General features: G+C 30.9%; 4 protein-coding genes across 6 annotated transcripts; 3 read left to right on the top strand and 1 right to left on the bottom strand.

Annotated features, from left to right (window-relative positions):
• Positions 1-68: 68 nt before the first annotated feature.
• Vha26 (V-type proton ATPase subunit Vha26) lies at positions 69-2,190 on the bottom strand. The gene is made up of 5 exons (XM_076805170.1): positions 2,005-2,190; positions 1,255-1,430; positions 980-1,145; positions 721-904; positions 69-632 (listed from the first exon to the last, which is right to left on the bottom strand). The coding sequence occupies exons 1-5, from the start codon at positions 2,035-2,037 to the stop codon at positions 514-516; spliced, it is 678 nt and encodes a 225-aa protein (XP_076661285.1). The 5' UTR covers positions 2,038-2,190; the 3' UTR covers positions 69-513.
• Positions 2,191-2,664: 474 nt separating this feature from the next.
• On the top strand, positions 2,665-12,892 carry Mahj (LisH and WD40 domain-containing protein mahjong). Of its 3 annotated transcripts, none has more exons than XR_013084512.1 (20): positions 2,665-2,820; positions 3,832-4,108; positions 4,228-4,486; positions 4,601-4,779; positions 4,910-5,364; positions 5,524-5,995; positions 6,076-6,321; positions 6,592-6,963; positions 7,055-7,177; positions 7,264-7,563; positions 7,653-7,850; positions 7,929-8,182; positions 8,274-8,519; positions 8,609-8,795; positions 8,882-9,175; positions 9,308-9,509; positions 9,603-9,809; positions 11,212-11,451; positions 11,855-12,273; positions 12,416-12,892. XR_013084512.1 is itself a non-coding variant. In XM_076805132.1 (19 exons), the coding sequence occupies exons 2-19, from the start codon at positions 3,848-3,850 to the stop codon at positions 12,064-12,066; spliced, it is 4,707 nt and encodes a 1,568-aa protein (XP_076661247.1). In that variant the 5' UTR covers positions 2,665-2,820; positions 3,832-3,847; the 3' UTR covers positions 12,067-12,892. The 3 variants fall into 3 exon arrangements, 1 of the variants encoding a protein (XP_076661247.1); XR_013084511.1 differs by having other exon boundaries at positions 11,855-12,566; positions 12,638-12,892; XM_076805132.1 differs by having other exon boundaries at positions 11,855-12,892.
• A 1,019-nt stretch (positions 12,893-13,911) lies between these two features.
• On the top strand, positions 13,912-17,830 carry Hdac1 (histone deacetylase 1). The gene is made up of 9 exons (XM_076805148.1): positions 13,912-14,105; positions 15,091-15,203; positions 15,316-15,433; positions 15,539-15,912; positions 15,993-16,140; positions 16,241-16,526; positions 16,603-16,831; positions 16,957-17,047; positions 17,144-17,830. Exons 1-9 carry the CDS (start codon positions 14,057-14,059, stop codon positions 17,212-17,214), a joined length of 1,479 nt encoding a protein of 492 aa, XP_076661263.1. The 5' UTR covers positions 13,912-14,056; the 3' UTR covers positions 17,215-17,830.
• Positions 17,831-18,789: 959 nt separating this feature from the next.
• LOC143365198 (uncharacterized) lies at positions 18,790-22,664 on the top strand. The gene is made up of 6 exons (XM_076805142.1): positions 18,790-19,699; positions 19,774-20,044; positions 20,121-20,257; positions 20,329-20,556; positions 20,635-20,842; positions 20,934-22,664. The coding sequence occupies exons 1-6, from the start codon at positions 19,217-19,219 to the stop codon at positions 22,475-22,477; spliced, it is 2,871 nt and encodes a 956-aa protein (XP_076661257.1). The 5' UTR covers positions 18,790-19,216; the 3' UTR covers positions 22,478-22,664.

Genomic DNA, 22,664 nt, shown 5'->3' with positions numbered 1-22,664 from the left:
AAATAAAGAAATATTGATATTTTCAATACAGCAAAGTTTGTCTGAAGAAAAGGAACATAATATGACAATTTGATGTATATATATATATATTTTTATAAGATTAATCTTTTTCGAAGAACAATTATACTCACCACAACAATTAACAATGGCTACATTTCTAACTTAAAAAAAAAGTAAAATTAACTGAAGTAAAGGAAATTTTTTCCAGAGGAAAATCTTAAAAAATTTACAAGTTTGTACACATTAAAATACTTTATAGGTATATGTATATTATATTTATATGTATTTATATATATATGTATATATATATATATGTGCATGCGCGCGCTCGCACGCGCATATCTTTATATATTTCACAATTTCACTTCCTCTCTTTTTTCCAACAATGTCAACAACAGATTCTACATTTTCTACATAACGAATTCTGCAGTCATTTTAGCTTTCTAAAGAAGGGAATGTTTTTGTTAGGAAGGAAAAAAGAATGCAAAGAAGAGAAAATGAGAAGGGCATTTTTTAATCAGTGAACTTGCGATTGGGATTGCTTCCGAACAGAGAACCACGTATTTCTGGTATTAATTGCTGTGCAATTAATTCTAATCGTGTTTCCAAAGTGTTGCTGACCTTTATACGTCCTGTAGAAGGATGAATTTTTCATATGCTTTTGAAGTAAATTATGGTAAAATTTCAGAGAAACCAAAGAAAAATGTGATAGGAAAATACCTCTTGCTGCAAATAGATCAACACCACCACAACTGTCAGCTGGAAGGAAATTATCTTGATCAATTTTAACTGTTACATCTTTCATGGTTGCTTCTTTGTAAACATTTTGGACACCATCAATAAGTGATTCAACGAGAGGAATATCCGCTTGACGTACACGAACAGTAACATGGGTTTCTGTCAACTAAAAATCAAGAATGTACAAATATTTCTGAAAACCTGACAGTATTAACTGATTAAAAAATTTGTGTAAATATACCTGAAATAAGCCTTGCACAATTAACAAATTCAAAATATCCCGGTACTGCGCATCTTTAGTTACTTCTCCTAATTTCTTTCTAGCATCATCTAGTACATTACGTACATGATCTTCTCTTACTTTCAAAACTTTCAAACGAGCCTGGTTCAGCATATTCGATGACTGACTGCACAACAAATTTCATTAAAAATATTGCAGAACATTTTACATGATAACGTATTAAGTGTATATATCTATATGAAAAATATCAAAATTACTGTTTATATTAAACATACATTTTCTTTTGGAGTTCAACTTGTTTTTCCTTTTTCTCATAGTATTCCATGATTTTCAATCTTTGTTGCTGAACCAACCGACCTTTTTCAATATTAAACTCTTCTTCTGCCTTAGCATCAATTTCTTCTGCCTTTTCATTAGCCTCTTGTTCAATAAAGGCCATCATATGATTAATCTAAAAATATAAGATTGCAAGAACTAAAATTTTAATTATTTTTAAATATGAAATAAAGTTGATTACAGAAAAAATTACAAAGATATTTAAAATTGTTTCTAATTTTAGCAACATTTGATCCTATATAAAATATGTTTAATATATTTAATATTTTATAAGAAACTATTATGTAGTTCCTCATAAAATATAGTATACTTAAAGAGTCTGTAAGGTCACAAGTACGAAATTTATCATCTGTGAAAAAACAAAGTGAAAAATATTTAATTCTTTAAATTAATGAATAACTCATCTTTCATCTAAAACCAAACAATTAATATAATGCAAGATATGCATGTATGTTCAAGTACAATTAGGATAGCATTTGAGAAACTATTTTAAAAGAAAAGCAAATTTTTTTATTAATTTCCATGTTAGAAAAAAAATAGGCAAAGACAGAAAAATAAATTTTGACAAGAGAAGCTATTAAAAACAACTATTTTAGTAAAGCAACAATATATAGAATAAAATGCAAAAATAGCTTAAAATCAATGCGCCTCGGGATTGTGTGAATGACTAAATTTGAATAGTTTCGTACCTGCTTTTGTACATCTGCGTCGCTCAGTGCCATTTTGAAGTGCTAGAATTTCTTATTTTCTTTATAATCAAGATTTTTCTAATTACTTTCGATGTCTGTCTCCAATTGAATTTTCCAAGGAGTTAACGCCTACTGACGAAGGTGTCTTCACTTAATGACGATCATATGACACGGACAACGTGTTCCAAAAGTAGTTCACTGTTGTATCTGTAGGAAGTAGGTAAATGTGTTCCTAAAGTAGAGTAAGACTTACTTTTTATGATCAATTCATAGAATTAAACTAGTAGGTTTATAAAATAATTGTATATATTCTATAAATTTCGAGAACATTGTAAACATGAATTTCGTTTTTAACAAATCTTGACAGGTATATAGATACATGCATATAATGATAGTCGAGCACGTTAAAAATTGTAAATTACATATTTTAGTGTCATAAAAATAAACATTTATTAAGACAATACAGAAATTAAATATTTCATACTTATATAATATTAGTGTCTTAGATAATATTTTATACGAAAATTTGTGTATTTATGTACATATATGTATATTTCTTGAAATGGTTTAGCGCGTCCGTTGTAGCGTTTTGTGAAAAATATGAATTCAAAAAGTACTAGTTTGTGGAACCAACGTGCACAATAAAAAACTCCCATTTTATTGTGACATTTCATTGCATTTCAAAAGTTGAATTAACTAGCTCGTCTTCAGCGTGCGTGTCGGTGGTTGCATTTCATACTTTTATAAGAAAACACTGTTCTTGATTGGAATTACGTGTACTTTCGCAAAATAACTCAATTTCGCTTGCTTGAACAGGTAACTCGGATCTTAATAACTGTCAAATCAGTTAGCTGTCAAATAAATTTCGTAGAAGTAACGTTTCTTTAACTCTAACCTAGAAAAACACGCGTTACTTCTCGTAATCTAATTTTGTAAATGTTCGGACTTGTTTTTATCAATGCAATATTCATTTGTTCCCCTTGTTATTGTTTCAATTGTTTTCGATAGTTGATATCTTGTGTACCTCTTATGCGTTTTTTCCGAAAGATTAATTTTTGTTTATTATACATTAAGTTTTAAGGTTAAGTTATCAGTTGATATAAGAACTAATAAGCAATTATTTAATAATGTTGAAATCATTAATAAGTATTAAACTCTATTATCTCACTAGATGACTCATCCGTCGATAAAACTATGTGTATTCTACTACTTTTTATTGAAACATCATGCGAAGATTTGCTGATTTAATTCTATTGTGCAATGTACATTTATTTTGATCCTAATCATTTTCTTCAATTTAATATGGTTATGATTTGTTTTACAAACATTTAATATGTGATTGAATTAACGGAAAAATAATTCTTGTTAAAATAATGAAAGTACGATTGTCAAAGTGGATAGACTCAATAACACCTCTTTTACTATAAACGTTATTGAAATTTTATATTTTTTTATAAATTTAAGCTATGTCTTTTTCAGAATATGGAGAAGAATAAAACGTTACAATAAATACTTGAATAATTTAAAAATAATTAAAATTTTTTTATTTGTCATCGAAAGTACACAACTTATTTAATTAACAACTTGTATGACAATGGAATTGCATTATTAGATGTCAAAAAGAAATACATACATACTTCTATTCTATTATTAATGTATTACAAATTTGTTAAAACAGTTGTATAGCTTTTATGTAGGTTACTATTTTTATATTTGTGAATGATTAATATAAGAAAATAAGTACTATTTCATCATTGTTTGGGTTCCATCAATGAATAATTAAAATAAAAATATATACTAAATATAGGGATAATTTTATGTTTATAGGAGAATAAGAAGAAAGATGTCAAGTGCAGAGTCTTTAGCAGAAGAAACTGATGTAGTTCAAATTCTTCGACAATGGGAAGAAGAACATTTGACTCCCACATATGATCCTATTCCAACACTTCAAAGACTGGCAGAAATTATAGAATTGGAAACAGAAAATTATTTGAAAATGGATCCAGACCCATTTGATGAAAGACATCCATCACGTACAGATCCAGAGTGCAATTTTGGGCATATATTGAAAGTTCTATTTAGAAAAGATAACTTTATGACCAAGGTAAATTAATATGTAATATACATGTATGTATATATATACACAATTTTCATTTTTATTATAATTTATATTGTACAATTATAATATTTAGAATTATTACCTGACATTTTGTATTTTCACAGCTTATAAATGATTATTTACGAGATACTTATTGGTCTCGGGCAGGTATCACTGGTCGTGATGTTAGAAAATTGAATATTGCAGCTTGTCGTCTTATGCTTGATATTCTTCCTGGATTAGAGACTTCTGCAGTATTTCAACCTGATATGGATGGTCTTATCCATCGCCTTTTTTCATGGGCAGAGAAAAGTATAGAACTTTTGCAAAGTTATGCAACAGGTCTTGTAGCTGCTGCCATGGAAGTACAGGAGATTGCTACAGGTATATTTCCAACTTTTTACAGATTTTTAAATAGAGAATAGTTTAAAATGTACAGAAATGACAATTTCTAAAATGTGTTGACAGAGGATAAACCATACAATAATTTTATTCTAGGATTTAGAGAACAAAACGGAAAAATGGTTCCTTTAATGTTGCAAAGGCTTCATAAGCTACAGGAGAAGGCACAAGAAGAAAGGCAACTTGCAGCTAATAATAGACCATTTGCACATTTTGGTGAAGATAGAAGTAGTGGAGGAGATGGAGAAAATAAAGGTGTACCTGGAAAAAGAAAAGTAAGAGTAATGTCATGTATTACAATGACGGTATTTTTTTCGTCCAATTTGAAAAAGTTTTTTACTATCTACAAACTTTAATTAGATTGTATTTAAGTATTATTTTCATATCAATTTGTTTTGTTTCAAGGTACGAGAAAAACGAAAAGAGAATGGAGTTCTTAAGAGCCCTAATCATAGTGATTGCTTCTCCGAGAAAGAAGATGATTACCTTCAGTCTCCTGATGACTCTGCACCATTACCTAAAAAGAAGAAAAATGATACAGAGTGTGAAACTCCCATAAAGAACGATGTCATGTATTTAGACATAATGTCTCCACCTTTGTCAGTGCCAAAGAGCTTTAATTCTAATAATCAAGTGACACCATCTAAGGCACAAGGTACTCATAGCAGGCCATTAAGTGCTGCTTCAGCACGATGCAATCTATCAAAGAACTCTACACCTCTGTCACAGAGCTCTAGTACTCCGTCTACTTTATTAGAGGGAAATTCGAATTCTTCATGGGCAGAAATGGAATCATATGTTATCGGAAATATGCAAATACATCCTCCAACACTGTCCACAAGACAAATGTTAATATTGAGGTAAAACTAATGGCATTATTAAATTAATTTATACTTTAACATAACAAATCATTTGAATAGTCATACTAATAATATTTATCATAATGTTTACCATTGATGCTTTAGCATTTGCAACAACAATACTTATTAAACGAATTTTTGTTTTAAATTATATAACAGGTATCTCACACCAATGGGTGAATATCAAGAATTCTTAGGTCATGTATTCGAACAAAATGCTCTGGAACTAATTCTGAAGTATATTAATGTTAGAGAAACCAAGGATAGTCGTCTAGCTTTTGAAGCTTTGAAATATTTAGCTTCTCTTCTCTGTCATAAGAAATTCTCTATCGAGTTTCTCAATGTTGGAGGTTTACAGAAACTATTAGACGTTCCAAGACCCAGTGTTGCAGCAACTGGTGTTTCTATATGTTTGTACTACCTAGCATACTGTGAAGACGCAATGGAAAGGGTGTGTCTGCTGCCAAAACATGTTATATCAGATCTTGTTACCTATGCATTGTGGCTCTTGGAACGAAGTCATGATTCTGGGAGATGCCATGCAACAATGTTCTTTGGTTTCTCCTTCCCATTTAAAGTGATATTACAGGAATTTGATGCGCAGGATGGTTTAAGAAAACTTTTTAATGTGGTAAATATCTTTTTGTAATATAGCATCAATTTTTTATGCGTTGATAAGTGTATTGAATGAGAATCAATTTTTTTTTAAAGATATCCACATTACCAATCTTAAATTTAGAAGAAGAACCAACATTAAATGATGACGAAGAGTGTGCTTCTAGACAAATAGTTAGACATGTTGCAGTTGCTTTAAAGCGGTATATGGAAGCTCATTTACATTTAAAAGCAGAGCAATTACAGAGAGCAGAAAATGTTAGAGCTGAACGTGATACATTGCAACCATCTTTACCGCCTTATAAAGCTTGTAAATTAAGCAGCGAAGAAGTACAAGCAAAGGTAATATACCTTTAATCTCTAATTCGTCCCTCGCTTCTGCAGTTAATATCTGTAAAAAATCATTGTACGAGAGAAACATAATGTAACTGTGTAAATTCTTGCTTTGAGAACGAAAATCTAAGGCACGATATCATAAGTTATTTTCGTTGTCCACAACTAATAAAACGAATTAGTGCAGAATATGACATTTATTCAGTACCTGTGAAAACTATTTAACTAATTAAATTTAACTGTTTAAGTGGACATGAAATTGTTTTACTGTTATTATAGGTGGAAATTCTTCAAGAACTAATGTCTGTAAGAGCAGTATGGCCACCTGTGGAAGAACTACATCGTCTTGGAGGCATAACACTCCTTCTGCAGATTATTGCTTTCGCTAGGGAATGGAATTATAGCGGCCGAGTGCATACAACTTCCAGTGCAGAAACAGTTCGCTCCTGTCTTGATGTAATAGCTATTTGTTCTGTCGTGCCCAAAGTAATGCTTTTGCTTTGTGAAAGAGTGGATATGCCAGACATGTCGATGACGATGGCTATTAATTTACTTTTGGCTGCGGCAGAGTGTGAAATTATTGCCGATGCTGATGTGCAAAGGGCTGCGCTGAGAGCCGTAATCAATTGCGTATGCGCTCCGATAAACAGGGTAAATAATTAAAGTAAACTTGAAAATTGGAGTTTAAAAATTTTCTTTTTAGACGTACAAATCACTTTCTTTCGCATTCTTCTTATTATAGATTGGTGGCAATGTTGCAAGGTATTCAGTATCAGGCTCTGCTAAAAAGAAAGCAAATATTAATAACAGTGAAGAATTGATACAAAAAATTTGGGAAAGTGTAAGATCCAATAATGGAATAATGGTATTTAATACACTTAATATTTAATACACACTTATTCAATTATATTATACAGTGTTGTATTAAACTTATACATATCTATTTTATAGGTGTTATTACAATTAATGATGGTGAAAACTCCAATCACAGATGCCGACAGTATAAGAGCATTAGCATGTCGTGCTTTGGCAGGTCTAGCGCGCAGTGAAAAAGTGAGACAAATTATTAGCAAGCTTCCAATGTTTACTGATGGACAAATCCAGGCTCTAATGAAAGATCCTATACTTCAAGAAAAAAGGCAGGAACACGTCACGTTTCAAAAGTATGCTTTAGAACTAATGGAAAGAGTTTCTGGAAAAGCAAAACCTACTGGAGCAGAATATGAAATTTCATTAGCTAGTCTACACAGGGTAAATCCTTTTAACAAATATGTATATCCAATACATACATTACGACACCATTTTATAAACAATAATCTAACTTTTATGTTTTACAACAGGCAAATGTGGTTGCACAAACAAGAATACAATATAACGAACAACAGTTGAATCAATTAATATACCAACATTTGATATCAAAAGGTTTAACCGATACAGCAACGACTCTTCAAAAAGAAGCGAGCCTAGACTCTTCTACAATAATGAAACCTATAACAACATATCATCCACTTACTTACCGCAACCCAGTGACAACCGGAGTAAGATATAATAATAAAATTAGTTAGATCTTCTTAATATGTAGTCGCTTAATGTAATTTTCTTTTTTTTTTTTTTAGACAAGAAATGGATTTTCACCAGGAGCGCCCGTTAATTTATATAATACAACTAGATGTCATCAAAGAGAAGTGACTTCTCGGAATAACACTACACCCACTTCATCATCGAGATTTATATCCCATTCTGCTACCAGCTCAAGCTCATCGTCTTTGACGTGCGCAAATAATCTGCGCTTGAAACTTTCTGACTGTCTTAATCAAAATGCTGTTCCACCTAGCACAAATCTGCCAATTAAACTACAAATTACAACAAAGTGAGTTTTTCAATCTTGTAATGTTTCACTTAGAATTTATTATTTAGTATTCGATAGAATTAAACAAAAAAATACATACAAATGATTTCAGAAAAAATCAAGCTGATAAACAGCCTCTAGTCAATTCTATGAATTGTCAGTCAATTGTTCAGCCGACTACATGTAGATCATTACAAAAACAAATTTCAAGAGATCCTGGAGGTGTCACAGCCGCTGGAGTAGCTACTTCTAATCTATCTACTATAACACTGGATTCTATTATTACAGAATATTTAACTAATCAACACGCACTGTGTAAAAATCCTATGGTTACTTGTCCACAATTTAATCTTTTTGAGTAAGAGCCTTAAATATTAAATTATACAATTTTTTCATCCGTATTCACTTATTCATGTTTAGTTTTATAATACAACGACGTTGTTGCAGACCCCATAAGTGCCCAGATCCTTGTATAAAGAATTCAACACCAACAAATGTAACTGCAAGACTGGCAAGAAGAGCATTAGGTATAGATGGTAGAAGATTGGATAGAAGACACATTTATAGTCGTTTTTGTCCTGTAAAAACTTTCAGGCCTACAGACGTTGGAAGTTTTACGTGTTGCATTTTCTTGGTATTAAAAAAAAAAGTTTATAATACACCAAATTTCATTATTATATTATGTGCATGTATTATAGCTGATTTTGAAATATTTTACAGCCATGTCAGGATTATCTAATGTTAGGTACTTACGCGGGAGACGTAAAAATGGTCAATGCACATACAGGAGTAGAGGAAGCAACATATCCATGTCACGAGTCTTATGTTTATCATATGGAATGTAACCAGCGCGGAAATTTACTGTTATGCTCTACTGTATGGAGAAGCCCTATGTCTGCACTTTGGAGCATAGGAACCTTCTTTGATATGAAATTATCTTTAGAAAATGAGGATTATGTTGAATTTGGAAAACTTCAAGATAGAATTATTGGAACCCAAGGTGAAAGTGCTACGGTATGCTCTCTTCTTGTTTAAAGTAATGAATAATGAGAGAATACGAATGCTTTGTAGTGTTATGTCGTTTTCTACAATAGTACATAACATTTTTACAAAAAAAGGATACATTATTCTAATTCTTACTTTCAGATTTACGATATAGCTACAGGGAAATTATTAACTACTCTTACACCTTCAATTTCTAATCAATACACCAAAAATCGTGCTACGTTTAGCATGAATGATGAACTTGTTCTAAGCGACGGAATTCTGTGGGACGTAAATTCAGGAAAAGAAATTCACAAGTTTGATAAATTAAATCAAACACTTAATGGAGTTTTCCATCCTAATGGTACTTACAATAACTTGTAACTTATTTACTGATTGACAACATAAAAACTTTAGAATTATGTGTATAGTACTAAAATTGATTGTCATTTAACAGGTACAGAGGTGGTATCAAATACAGAAGTTTGGGATTTAAGAACCTTCCATTTATTAAAGACAGTGCCAACGCTTGATCAAATGGAAGTAATATTTTCACCTGTTAATAATATTATATATGCTGTACCTTTGGATCAAGAAAATAGGGACGAATCCCATTATGTTACTTCATTTAAAACACTAGATGCTTTGGACTATAGTAACATTGGTATGTTTCGTTCAGAGGTATAGTCAAATAAGCGTAGTAAAAGTTAATACAAAATCGATTTTTTAATTATTCGGAATCTTTGAAATCATTATTTTTATATTGAAATTATCAATTGACCATTAATATATTCATGTTAATATATTAGTGTCGTGTTACGATTATTAATATACATACAATTTTTCAATCATTTCAAATTGGCAGTACACAGCTACCAGAATTAAAAACTGACATTTCTTTACAGTTTCAACAACTTGTCATAATTAACATGTTGGTATTACATGCAGTTCTAACTATTTTCACATTTTTAAGATAAGACAATGCATTAAATTTGGATACATCTTGTATGAATTCTTCTAACAATATTTATGTATTCTTATCTATTTGCTTATGTCAGTATGTAGATTTTGTCAGTAGACCTTCAAATTTCTTTTATTTGAGCCTAAACAATATTATACGTTGGATCTTTATCATGAAATACTTTTGCATTGTAGCGCTACTAATATAATTCAATTAGCTTAATCTTAACCGTTTGAGTCCCAAGCAGCGCGATCGCACTGCTGAGATTTTGTGTCGAAAAGTCCCATTTCAAAGTCACATTTCGAACGCTATGGACAACTGACACTGACAGTGCAGTCACTGACTGTCGAAGTAGCGCGCTCAACTTTACTGACGCACTTAAATCACATAGCTGCTTTTTTAAATGCAAATAATACAATTAAACATTTTGCATGTCATTATTATCGCGCCCCTTAGGCCTCTTCGCAATCGATAAAGACAGGCACCATCGCGCTGTTCTGCGTTTTTTGACTATGTTTTTTCAATGACCCCTGGGACTTAAACGGTTAATGACTATCGTGATTTATTACAGAATTTAACTGTTTAGCATAACAAATTATTACAGTTACATACAATCAGCATTGTGTAATATGGTTGCTATTTGTACAAAAATAGTATTTAGTGTTGGAGCAACCAATTGAATTGTATGTATAATTCACATAATAAATGCTTTAAGTTTTAGGTCATTTAATACTTGTGAAAGTATTTAAAACTGCATACATTAATCATGGAACAAATAAACTGTATCGATTACAAGAATATGGCACTACTTTGCATATGAAAAGCTAGAAATATTTTTTTACAGTATTTTTTTACAATTATTTTTAAGTATGGTAATCATCTACTAGTGGTAACTCTATAGAAATCCTAGTCATGGGGGTACCTATTGAATATTTCATAGAAAAGGTTTTTTCTAAAAAATCTATTGAACGATCTGAATCCAGACCGATTTGGCTTCTGATCAGCCACTTTTACTAGACTTATTCAGCTATAACCTTTCATTAAATTATATGTAATTCAATTGATTTGAAAATAATAATTGTATTTCATGTAAATTTAATTATAGCGACTTGCGATGTTAAAAGAGGAATTTACGGACTGGCTTGTAATAAGTTCGATACGCAAATAGCTATAGTTGAGAATCAGGGTGAATTTGATAGTATCCAAGAATCTTGCGTTAGGCTGTACGATGTTGGTAGAAGGAGAGATGATGAAGATGAAGCTGACGAAGATGATGATGAAGATGACCTTGACGCAAGCGAAGATGATGGCTCAAATTCTGGTTCTGATGATAATAATGCTGATGGTTCGTGATCTTAATTGAATATATTTGAACAACTTTTTCATAGTAGACGTTATGAAATATTTTTAATTTATTTAAACAGTAAAGGTTCAAGCCATTATGTTCGTGCAAATTATATTTTTTCTAGAAAGCACACATTAAATTTAATACTTAATGGAATTGTAATTGATATCAAAATATCCCAATTTAAATTCTGTTTTAATTAAATTCTCGATCTTTTTCAAATCTAATACACGTTAATCTAAGTGTTTAGTGTTCTATGCGATAGAATTTCTGTGGAAATAATAATATTCCTGATAACTATAGATTGAAGCATAACTCCTACTTTTAATTGGTGATAGCACTTTTTGTATATGTACAAATACATTTATATTTTAAATGTAAAATGAAACTTGATTTTTAACAGACGCAGACAATCCAGACACAGGTGTGGAAGAGAATGGTTCTGAAAATGAGCGTAATGATCTTGAAAACAACGACGATGACGATGACGACGACGACGATGATGCAGCTGACGGTGATGATTCTGGGGAAGATATGACGGATTATAGTCGGTCACCGGATTTTCCCGATTTTTCCCTTTCTGATGTCGATGATTTTGAAATTCTTTTTCCATAAATATCCTAAAAATAGGATTACAGATAATGAATTTTTGTTTCGAGAAATTCCAATGCATTATAAAAAAGATTTTATTGCATTTTAGGCCAATTACGAGGCTGAAACATGTTTTACAACTATACAATGGTTTCTTTTATCAAATACCAATTGGCGAATTGAAAATGTAAATGTAAAGCAACAAAAAAAGATAAAAAGTAATATTAACTAGTAGGAAGTGTTACAAGTTTGATCCTTTAATTTAGTAATTATAGAAACGGTTAATTACATTTTCAGTTTGTACTCATTTTTGTGTTGCGAGGTTTTCATTACAATGAAAACAATTTTGAAAAATATATTATTTTCCTTGCAGTTTCGTGTCAAGCTTCGTGTAAACTGTATTTTTCATTTCGCCAATATTAGAATTCTTTTAACGTTCCGTCAATAACTAAAAGTTATGAAAGTTGGCCTCTGAAATAAACTTACAATCAACTTACTCAGCAGAATGTTACATATTAAAAATGGTTGGTTGCTAATTTTTAATTTTGCTCGAACTTCTCGTTCATCAATATAAATGTACATATTATTATTTTAGATATTTGTTGTGCAATGAACAAGTATCATATATTCACTACTCAAAAACTGATTGTCAATAAGGACTTTTCTTCCTCTTCGAGATACTCGGAAATAGTTATATAGATCGGATTGATCGTGTTGAGAAATCACTGGAATCGAAATATCGATTATTTGAAAACTTATTGGATTAAAACAGTACATTTTTGAAATTTTTTGAACGTATTCTTATGTATATGAAGTAATATGTACGAGAGAAGCAGAGAGAGAGAAAAGAGGGTGGGAGGGAGAGGGAGACAGAAAGAGAACGTGTGCGTGCGCGTGTGCATGTGCGTGAGCGTGTAAGAAGAGAGAGATTGTAAAAAGTTGATTTAATCCTGTCGTTTGTTATCAATAATAAAAAAACGTAAATTTGTATAGACTTGCTCTAATAAAATAGAACCGCGCTTTACAAAGAATTTTTAGTAAACCTATCAATATTTTCGTTTTATAATTTTAACAACCAACATAATTAGTTTTCTTTATATTCTTTATTCTTAAATTATATTCCTGGATGATATTTTTCATATTATCCTCGCGTAATAAGAGATATAACACTGAGCTGAAATTATTGCATTCTAACATTCAATAATACTTTATATTTTTATAATATTGTGTCGATGTTTAATTTTCTAATAGATTTTCTTGTTTCTTGAACATAAAATTATTATAAATATTTTGTTTGCTTTGTTCATTAAAACTATAAAAATTCAAACAGAATTAATATACTTATATATATATAAAACAAGTGTCTTACTGAATTTTTAATTAAAACTGAATTATGATATAATAAATAATTCAGTTATAATTTAGTTTTATTAAAAATTCAGTGAGACACTTGTTTTATTAATATTTGAAACTATACAGTTTTAAATATTATTTATCTCTGTTTGGATTTCATTATTTAATAATTGTGTCTATAGACAGAATTTATGTAAATAATACATAATCAATCAAAACAAACGTTCATTTTAATGAATAATTAGTATGAAATATTACTTTGGATTAGAAATATGAACTTATTTAATGAGTAACTTAATAATTATTTTTTATTTTATCTTCGTTATTTAAAACTATTTATCTAGATAATAAATTTGCTTATCTGATATTCCTTCAATGTTTCTTCAATTATATATTATATATTTGTATATACATATTACTATATATGTAGTCAGAGAATTTTCGTTCTATAAGTTGGTTACATTGATTTCCCTTGAGATGGCCGTTCTCAATTCACGGTAGAATCACAGATCACAGAGGACTCAAGAGGACTTGAGAATACTCTGTGGTAGACGAGAGACCTAGTGACGCTGTGTTCTGTCGGTGGGTGCCGCGACACTCCGCGGTTCGCGTTTGATTCATATCAGTTATTTTCCTATTTACCACAAAGAAATCGGTTAAAATGTCCACATTACCACACAGCAAGAAGCGTGTTTGCTACTACTATGATAGTGAGTGAAAAAATTACAAAATTTTCTAGTAATTCGCGATCCCGCGAAAACATTTTACACGCACGGAGAGATTGTCAAAATGTGTTTGTGCTATCCGCGTTTGTGTCGTTTACAATAGATTACTTTTCATATCCATTAATCAAATTTGAAGCATATTTATACTAATTAAACCCTATATTCTTAAAAATGCATGATTTACTTTTATTTCGTTCATGATATTTGATATTTGTGCTATTCTTTCCACCTTCCTGTACGGTTTTGGCAACGTTAACGCGAAAGACCTACAAGCGTTACTCCACGTTACCGTACTTGAAAGCGTCGGCTTTATCTACCTATCTATGTATTTACACGTTTCGCTATCATGCAATCTTAATAGATATTTCTCCGTATAATTTTAATAGGAATATTAATAATTTTATTTTATTTTAAATTTACTAATAATATACCCTGATGTACTAATTACCTTTAAAGCATTCAAATGTAATAGCGACCCAGCGTTACATTAACGAATCATGAATTACATATAATACTTTCCTTGTTACTAAGTACTATTGGAATTGTTTTTGCCCTTAGAATTGATTTTACTCAATACTATTTTGATTTCAATAAAAGAATACTAATATTTTGAATGAATCAAAGTAATTATAGGTTATGGTAAAGTAATCGGTAATTGTATAAAAAATTTTAATCAGTATAAACACAAATACACTAATTTACGAAATCGTTTTGTATGTGCTGCTAATTCTCAAAAAACAATGAGTCTTTAATCGTTTGTACTTGAATAATACCCTTTTTTCATTAGTTACGCGAAAGATTCTCAAGTGTACTCCGGCTGACCGTACATACCAAACGATATAGATGTGTGCTTTATCCTTTGTGTGACTAACATTTTTTAATTTATTTTTATATTTAAAGCAGAGTTATACTTTTTACTACATTTCCTTAGTAAAAATAGAACAAATGAAAATATAAAGTCTTATTTCAGGTGATATTGGCAATTATTATTATGGGCAAGGGCATCCCATGAAACCACATCGTATAAGGATGACGCATAACTTACTTCTGAACTATGGTCTTTATAGGAAAATGGAGATCTATGTGAGAGTTCTTTATTTAATTACATGTTACTAACTATTTTAAATATGTAATATCAAATATGATTGCAGTCAACAATGATTTAAAGTAAATTAATTTTTTTTTCTTTATTTAGCGACCTCATAAAGCTACTGCAGATGAAATGACAAAATTCCATAGTGATGAATATATTAGGTTTCTGAGGTCCATAAGGCCTGATAATATGTCCGAATATAACAAACAAATGCAAAGATGTAAGATCATACAGTCAATATTTATTCAAAAAGTTATTTACTTAAAGTACAAACTGTGTTGTATTTAAAGAAAAAATTTTAAAACGAACTTTATTTTTCTTATAGTTAATGTAGGAGAGGATTGTCCTGTTTTTGATGGTTTATACGAGTTTTGTCAATTATCAGCTGGCGGATCTGTAGCTGCAGCTGTAAAACTTAATAAACAAGCTTCCGAAATTTGTATAAATTGGGGAGGTGGATTACATCATGCCAAGAAGAGTGAAGCATCTGGCTTTTGTTATGTAAATGACATTGTCCTGGGAATCTTAGAACTACTTAAATATCATCAAAGAGTTTTATATATTGATATTGATGTTCACCATGGAGACGGTGTAGAAGAAGCATTTTATACTACTGATAGAGTTATGACAGTTTCTTTCCATAAATACGGCGAATACTTTCCTGGTACAGGTGATCTCCGTGACATAGGAGCAGGGAAGGTAAAGAGTTTGTGAGAATGTAAATGCAATCATTTGCATGTTATGCAGTGTTATAGTAAAACCTTTTCTTTTTTAAACAGGGAAAATATTACGCGGTCAATATACCACTAAGAGATGGTATGGACGATGAAAGTTATGAGTCCATATTTGTACCTATTATTTCAAAGGTAATGGAAACTTTTCAGCCTTCTGCGGTCGTTTTACAATGTGGTGCTGATTCGTTAACAGGTATAATTTTATATATTTATACACATGTATATACGTATATATATATATATATATATAATAGGATTCTCATTATAAAAATTTTGTTGTGTATTATTTTCAGGAGATAGACTGGGATGTTTTAATCTTACAGTAAGAGGCCACGGTAAATGCGTTGAATTTGTAAAAAAGTACAATTTACCATTCTTAATGGTCGGTGGTGGAGGATATACAATAAGAAACGTATCTAGATGTTGGACGTATGAAACATCGGTAGCTCTCGGTTCCGAAATTGCAAATGAATTACCTTATAATGATTATTTTGAATACTTTGGACCAGATTTTAAGCTGCACATTAGTCCTTCTAATATGGCGAATCAAAATACTCCTGAATATCTTGAGAAAATTAAGTAAGTTCTATTGGAATATTAATGAATATTCACATTTTTTCTAAGGTAATCATGCTATGCATTAATAACGTCACAGGACCAGACTTTTTGAAAACCTACGGATGTTACCACATGCACCGGGTGTACAAGTTCAACCTATCCCAGAAGATGGTGCGGTTATCGAAGATTCTGAGGCTGAAGAGAAAGTGAATCCAGATGAACGGTTACCACAACGGGATTTGGATAAAAGGATACAACATGATAATGAATACAGCGACAGTGAAGAGGAAGGAGAAGGAGGTCGAAGAGATAATAGATCGTTCAAGGTAAAATTTTTTATTTCTATGGAAATGAATACCTTACTATTTTCAACTTTCATTTTGTTCAACAGATACAATGTTAATTTGACTTACGTACATTCACATTGAAACTGTATTACTTTTTCAATTAGGGTGCCAGAAAACGACCTCGTCTAGAAAAAGGTCAAGAAGGTATAGAAGGTGATCTCAAAAAGGAAGAAGATATAAAGTCAGAACCAAAAGGTACTTAAATGATGTACGATAATATAATATTTCTTTGTGTAAGAGTACACTTTTTCTTTTGTTTCTATAACGAAACTTTTTAATTATGTTTTACAGAAAACGAGAAAGATGAAAAAGCAAATATCACAAACGAAGAAACAAAAAAAGATGGTGGAGCGAATCCCTGATAAACGGTTGCCGTTGAACATTTAAGAAATTGGAAAAAGTCCTTATTTAAATCAAGTATAGATAAGTATAGGTAACTTAAGTCATGAAAAAAACGATGTACGCTGCATCGAATTCAGTATACGATTCGAAATTTCGGTTGAAACACGTACACTTCGATAGTAAAACGTATCGGCTGAATTCGTGGCAAGCGACATTGTTATCGCGAACACGTATGAGCGTGTAATTGACTCCAAACGCTCTGCAATTTTAATTGTTATCTCATTAAATTTACAGACGTTTTCCGGTATTCTTAAATTGACAGTTCATCGAATGACCTATTCTTAAAATATTTTTCGAATCAATCAGTACCTTTAATAGTCTGTTTAATCCTATGATTTGATCAAATCCATTTTTGTATTTTGGTATACCGAATATTCAATTAGTTAGATGTTAGATGAAGGCATATTGATTATAGCGACAATTTTGGTAACTATAAAAACGATATTTTGTAACACTTGTTCGATGTTTCCATTGAAATCGTAGAATGTGAGACAGTATTTCTAGATATCTAAATTTATTATTCACACGTTTCGATAAATCATGTAGAAATATAACAATTGGAACATTTTGGGCGCTATGTGTCCTGTTTTTCTTAAACCATTGATCTTGATAAAACTGTTTAATAAGCCTGATATAAAATTTAATAAGATGACTGTATTTACAACGGGCAAGTATTATGTGTTAACAAATTTTTTGTTTTCTATTCTTGTACATAACGAAAAATCAGATTTAAACAAAGTCGTACATGCAATAATACATATACATATATAACAACATTACGATATTCTTTTTGATATGTAAAGTATTTTATTTTATATGGAAAATTTGATTGAATGACCGGCAAAGAAGGAATGTTTGAAGGAATTAGTACGGTCAATGAATATATTGAATTCAAGTGTAGATGTAAAGTTTTGATTGTAACTTAAGCAAAAGTAATTTTAAGTGTTCAACATTATGTATGTGAAGTGGTCGATTTATATTTGTGCGTTGAAACTGCGAAAGCATTTTCGTCTAAAAAGAAAAGAAACGGAAAAAAGAAATAGTGTTACCCTCCAAATGCGCGGCTTTAGACATTTGCGCGAGAATAAAGATACATTAATAACATTGTGTATATAAAATTGAAATCTTTGAGCCTCAAAAATATTTCACAATGAAACTAAACTTGTTTAGTTCCACGTTGATGGGTAATTGCTCGAAAGAGAAATGTGTCGATTGAGATCTAGCTGTAATTACTACACCTACTTGTAATTAATTATCCACCACCACACAAAGACAAATTCGATATAATATTGCGTACATCTAAGTCGATTTGAGATAGATCAATTACGATATATATATATATATATATATATATATATATATATATATATATATATTTATGTCCAGACATGAATAACACGAATGTTTTTAAATATTTATAATAAAAAATAAAGAAATTTACCGCGTGTATTAGTGTGTTAACTTTTCTCGCCACGCAGCTACGTGGAGCAGTGCGTGTCTTCTTGTGCTTGTTCTATCAAAATCAATCAAAATGGTGGCAGTCTTCGAAAGTCGACAGACCGCTCGATGCTTTTCTACAACATTAATTATCAAAACCGTATCTTATCAAAACCATAACGGTCGAAGCGTTACTTCGATACGTTCAATATGATAATAAATTATATCATTCGTTCTGCATGTAGTTCAGTCGGTGGTACGAAACCAAATAACAAAACTACAGTTCTAACCTTTAATTCCAGCAAGCTTGTGTGTTAGAATATGGAAACAATGAGTGATTGACTATCATCTACGCATGCATGAAGATTCAACGGTACCACCAATTAGCAGAAATATTGTTTATTCGAATGATATAAATTTAACGACAACTGTAAATGAATGCCTTGAAAAATTTTAAATGATTAATCAATGACAACTTCATTATAAAAAATACAAAGTTATTTAGATTCATAAGAATCTATTAAAATGATTTCTCAGTTGTCACACGTTATGACTCTTGCAAACAGTATCATTGGTGTAAGCGTTCTCGCTATGCCATTCTGTTTCAAGCAATGCGGCATTATGTTGGCTACTTTGGTTTTACTATTAAGTAGCCTCTTGTCACGACTTGCTTGCCATTTTCTTATTAAGTCGGCTGTAATGTCAAGACGAAGAAATTTTGAACTTCTGGCATTTCATGCATTTGGTCAAATGGGAAAATTTTTGGTGGAGTTGTTTATCATTGGATTTCTTGTAGGAACATGCATTGCATTCTTTGTTATTATGGGTGATTTAGGACCACAAATTGTAGGAAAAGTGATCAATAAAAATCCAGAAAATATTAGGACTAGTTTGCTTGTAACAACAAGCATTTTCATAGTTCTACCTTTGGGACTGCTCCGAAACATTGATAGCTTATCCAGTCTTTGTACTGCTACAATTATTTTCTATCTTTGTCTTGTATTAAAGGTAAGTAATTCATCTCATTGCATACCAAATTTTAAATAATTCAATAATCAGTATATGTTATGTTTTTTGTTTAGATAGTGATGGAGTCTATGCAACACATTTTTGCTGGAGATTGGTACGAACATGTATATTATTGGAGACCATCTGGTATACTGCAATGTATACCTATCTTTTCTATGGCTCTATTTTGCCAAACTCAACTATTTGAGATATATGAAAGCATTCCAAATGTGTCGTTAGAAAAAATGAACGAAGTTGTACGAGGTGCATTAAATATATGTACTGTTGTTTATTTATGTGTTGGATTTTTTGGGTACATTGCATTTTGCACGCAACCTTTTACAGGTACTTGTACATTCCAAAAACACATATGCTAATGTTTTAATTCATTAACTTACATTAACTATCCTTCTATTTACAGGCAATGTGCTAATGAGCTTAGAACCTAGCTTGTCGTCTGAAATGATTAAAATGGGATTTGTGTTCTCCATTGCATTTAGTTTTCCTCTAGTCATTTTTCCATGTCGTGCAAGTTTAAATTCCCTCTTATTTCGTAGGGTTAGTATAGATGTAGTTATGTACGATCAAAATAGTATGATATTAATCAGTATTTATATAAATTCTTACAGGTGTATGTCCATGAGCCATCTGTAAATTATTTACCTGAAACAAGGTTCAGATGTCTTACTATAGCAATTGTGACTGTTTCACTGATCACTGGCATCTTAATACCAAATATAGAGTTTGTTCTTGGTTTAGTGGGATCCACAATTGGAGTTATGATATGTTTGATATTTCCAGCAATATTCTTTATATCTATTAGTAGCAAACATACTAATGAAAGACTATTAGCGCAAGTAAGGTCACCAAGAAAATTTCCCAATTTTAATAACTTTCATTTCTTTATCATTAATATTCATACATTCATTGTCTAGGCAATTTTATTTATTGGTATCTGCATTATGATTCTGAGCACGTATGCAAACTTGTATGCAATGGAAGAATCTGGTAATACAAAACTATTAATAACAACAACCAAACCTCTTAGTCAAATTAATAATCTACCACTAAACTTAAACAAAGAAGATCTTGACGTAGTTGCAAGTATTCCTCATGACCATGGAATTTTGTCGGATATTAAAGGTATTATTAAATGTTTTGTACAAATAATTATTTGTATGCTATACATTCATATTAAATAAATAAATAAATCATGATATAATTTAATATTTAGAGAAAATAGATCAGTTGCCAGACTTGAATGCTCCTGATAAATCGATAAACCTAAAGTCGAAAGATATACGTCAGGAACCGCCGATTCCTGTCGAGCGTATTGTTGTCACAGAAAAGCCGGCAGCAGAAACACAAAAGTCTATCGAAACTGTAGTAGCTACACTTGTTCCAGTAATGGGAAATGCAAATGAAATGAAACCGTTGGATGCAGATTTGCTGAACAAACCAAAAACTTTAATGAAAAATCATGTTTTAGAGATTATGGAATCTAGTACATTAAAAACAAGAGAAAAAAATTCTGTTCTAGATTTGAAGAAGAATTTCATTGATACACAAAAAAGTGATAACCTTATAAATTCTGATGCAATTAAAAAAGAAGAAACAGAACTGGCTGCAGATGCAGAAATTTCGAATATATTGGTAGCACAGACAAATAAAAAACTTGAGAAAATTGATTTTAAGACCAAACAAGAAAGTAAAGAGCAAGCAGTGATAAAGGATGTGCAAGTCCTTAGAGAGAATGAAAAACGATTGAAAGTTTTCAATAAAAAGTTAATTTTCCAAGAAAACAATAACTCTAGAACTCTAAAGTTTGGCCATGATAAAGAATTTTTAAATAAAACAGAAGAAGATGAGAGCGTCAAAGTGCAGAAATCGAAATCCAACAATGAACTTAATGAAATGAAAAGCCATGAACATGTCGAAGTTAAACAATTGAAAAATGACGAAAACATGCAAATCAACATTCAGAATGAAATTTCTTTGTCAACCACAGGTATAAACGATAAATCTTCAAGAAATAAAATGATTGACCAAAAAGAAATCAATGACGCAAAAGAAGAACCTATTTATTCAAACGACTTACCTAAAGGTCCTATTTTAAATGCTTTAATAAAACGGAAAATCCATAAATCTATATCCCTACACGATTTAGCAAGTAATAATGGAAATAATAAAGGTCTGTCCAAAAACGATGAAATACCTGACAGCATTTTGTCCAACTTGCAAGAAAAATCAGTTCTAAACAGTAAAAATCGAAAAGCACAGTATGAATATTCTGTACCCATTGCTTTACAAATGAGAAATCAAACAAAGATGGAAAATGTATCTGCTTCGTTAGCAAATAAATCGGAAGAAAATGCTCAAGCGTTTCGAAGGGATATTTTACAGAATCACGAACGCGACAAACGTGAAATTAATTCGAATAAAAAAGAACCTGACGCCAAAGCTACAAGTGATATTTTTGGTAAAAATACGGAACGATTAGTAAGCAATTCTACCGTAAAAGATGACCGTGATGAATGTTCTAAACAACACGAAGATGCTAAGGATGGAAGCTTAACAAATAAATCGAAGTCAACTGCGAATCAGTCTGAGGGTGATTTGATAGAGACACCGTTGATTAAAGTTAATATGTACTTGTCAGATCAGAAAATAGCGGATGCAATATCAGTAGAACCGAATATTGCTATGGGTGGGGAATATGTTAAATTAAAGCAAAGAGATTTAAAGTCTGTAGATTCCAGTGAAGATTGTAATATGTAAATATTTGGAGACCTGATTAGAAATAATATATATGACATAATATATGTGTGAAAACTAGAAGAAGTTAAGTTAAAATAAGTAGAAATTAAGGATTAATTTTTCTTTATTGTTTGTATAGACTGTACTCGTGTCTTATATTGCGTACAGTAGACGAATGACTATAAATATACAAATATTTTTGTTCCAA

The sequence above is a fragment of the Halictus rubicundus genome, chromosome 2, assembly GCF_050948215.1.
Source record: "Halictus rubicundus isolate RS-2024b chromosome 2, iyHalRubi1_principal, whole genome shotgun sequence".
In the NCBI taxonomy this organism is placed as follows: Eukaryota; Metazoa; Arthropoda; class Insecta; order Hymenoptera; family Halictidae; genus Halictus; species Halictus rubicundus.
This window is presented reverse-complemented; position numbering and strand designations above follow the sequence as displayed.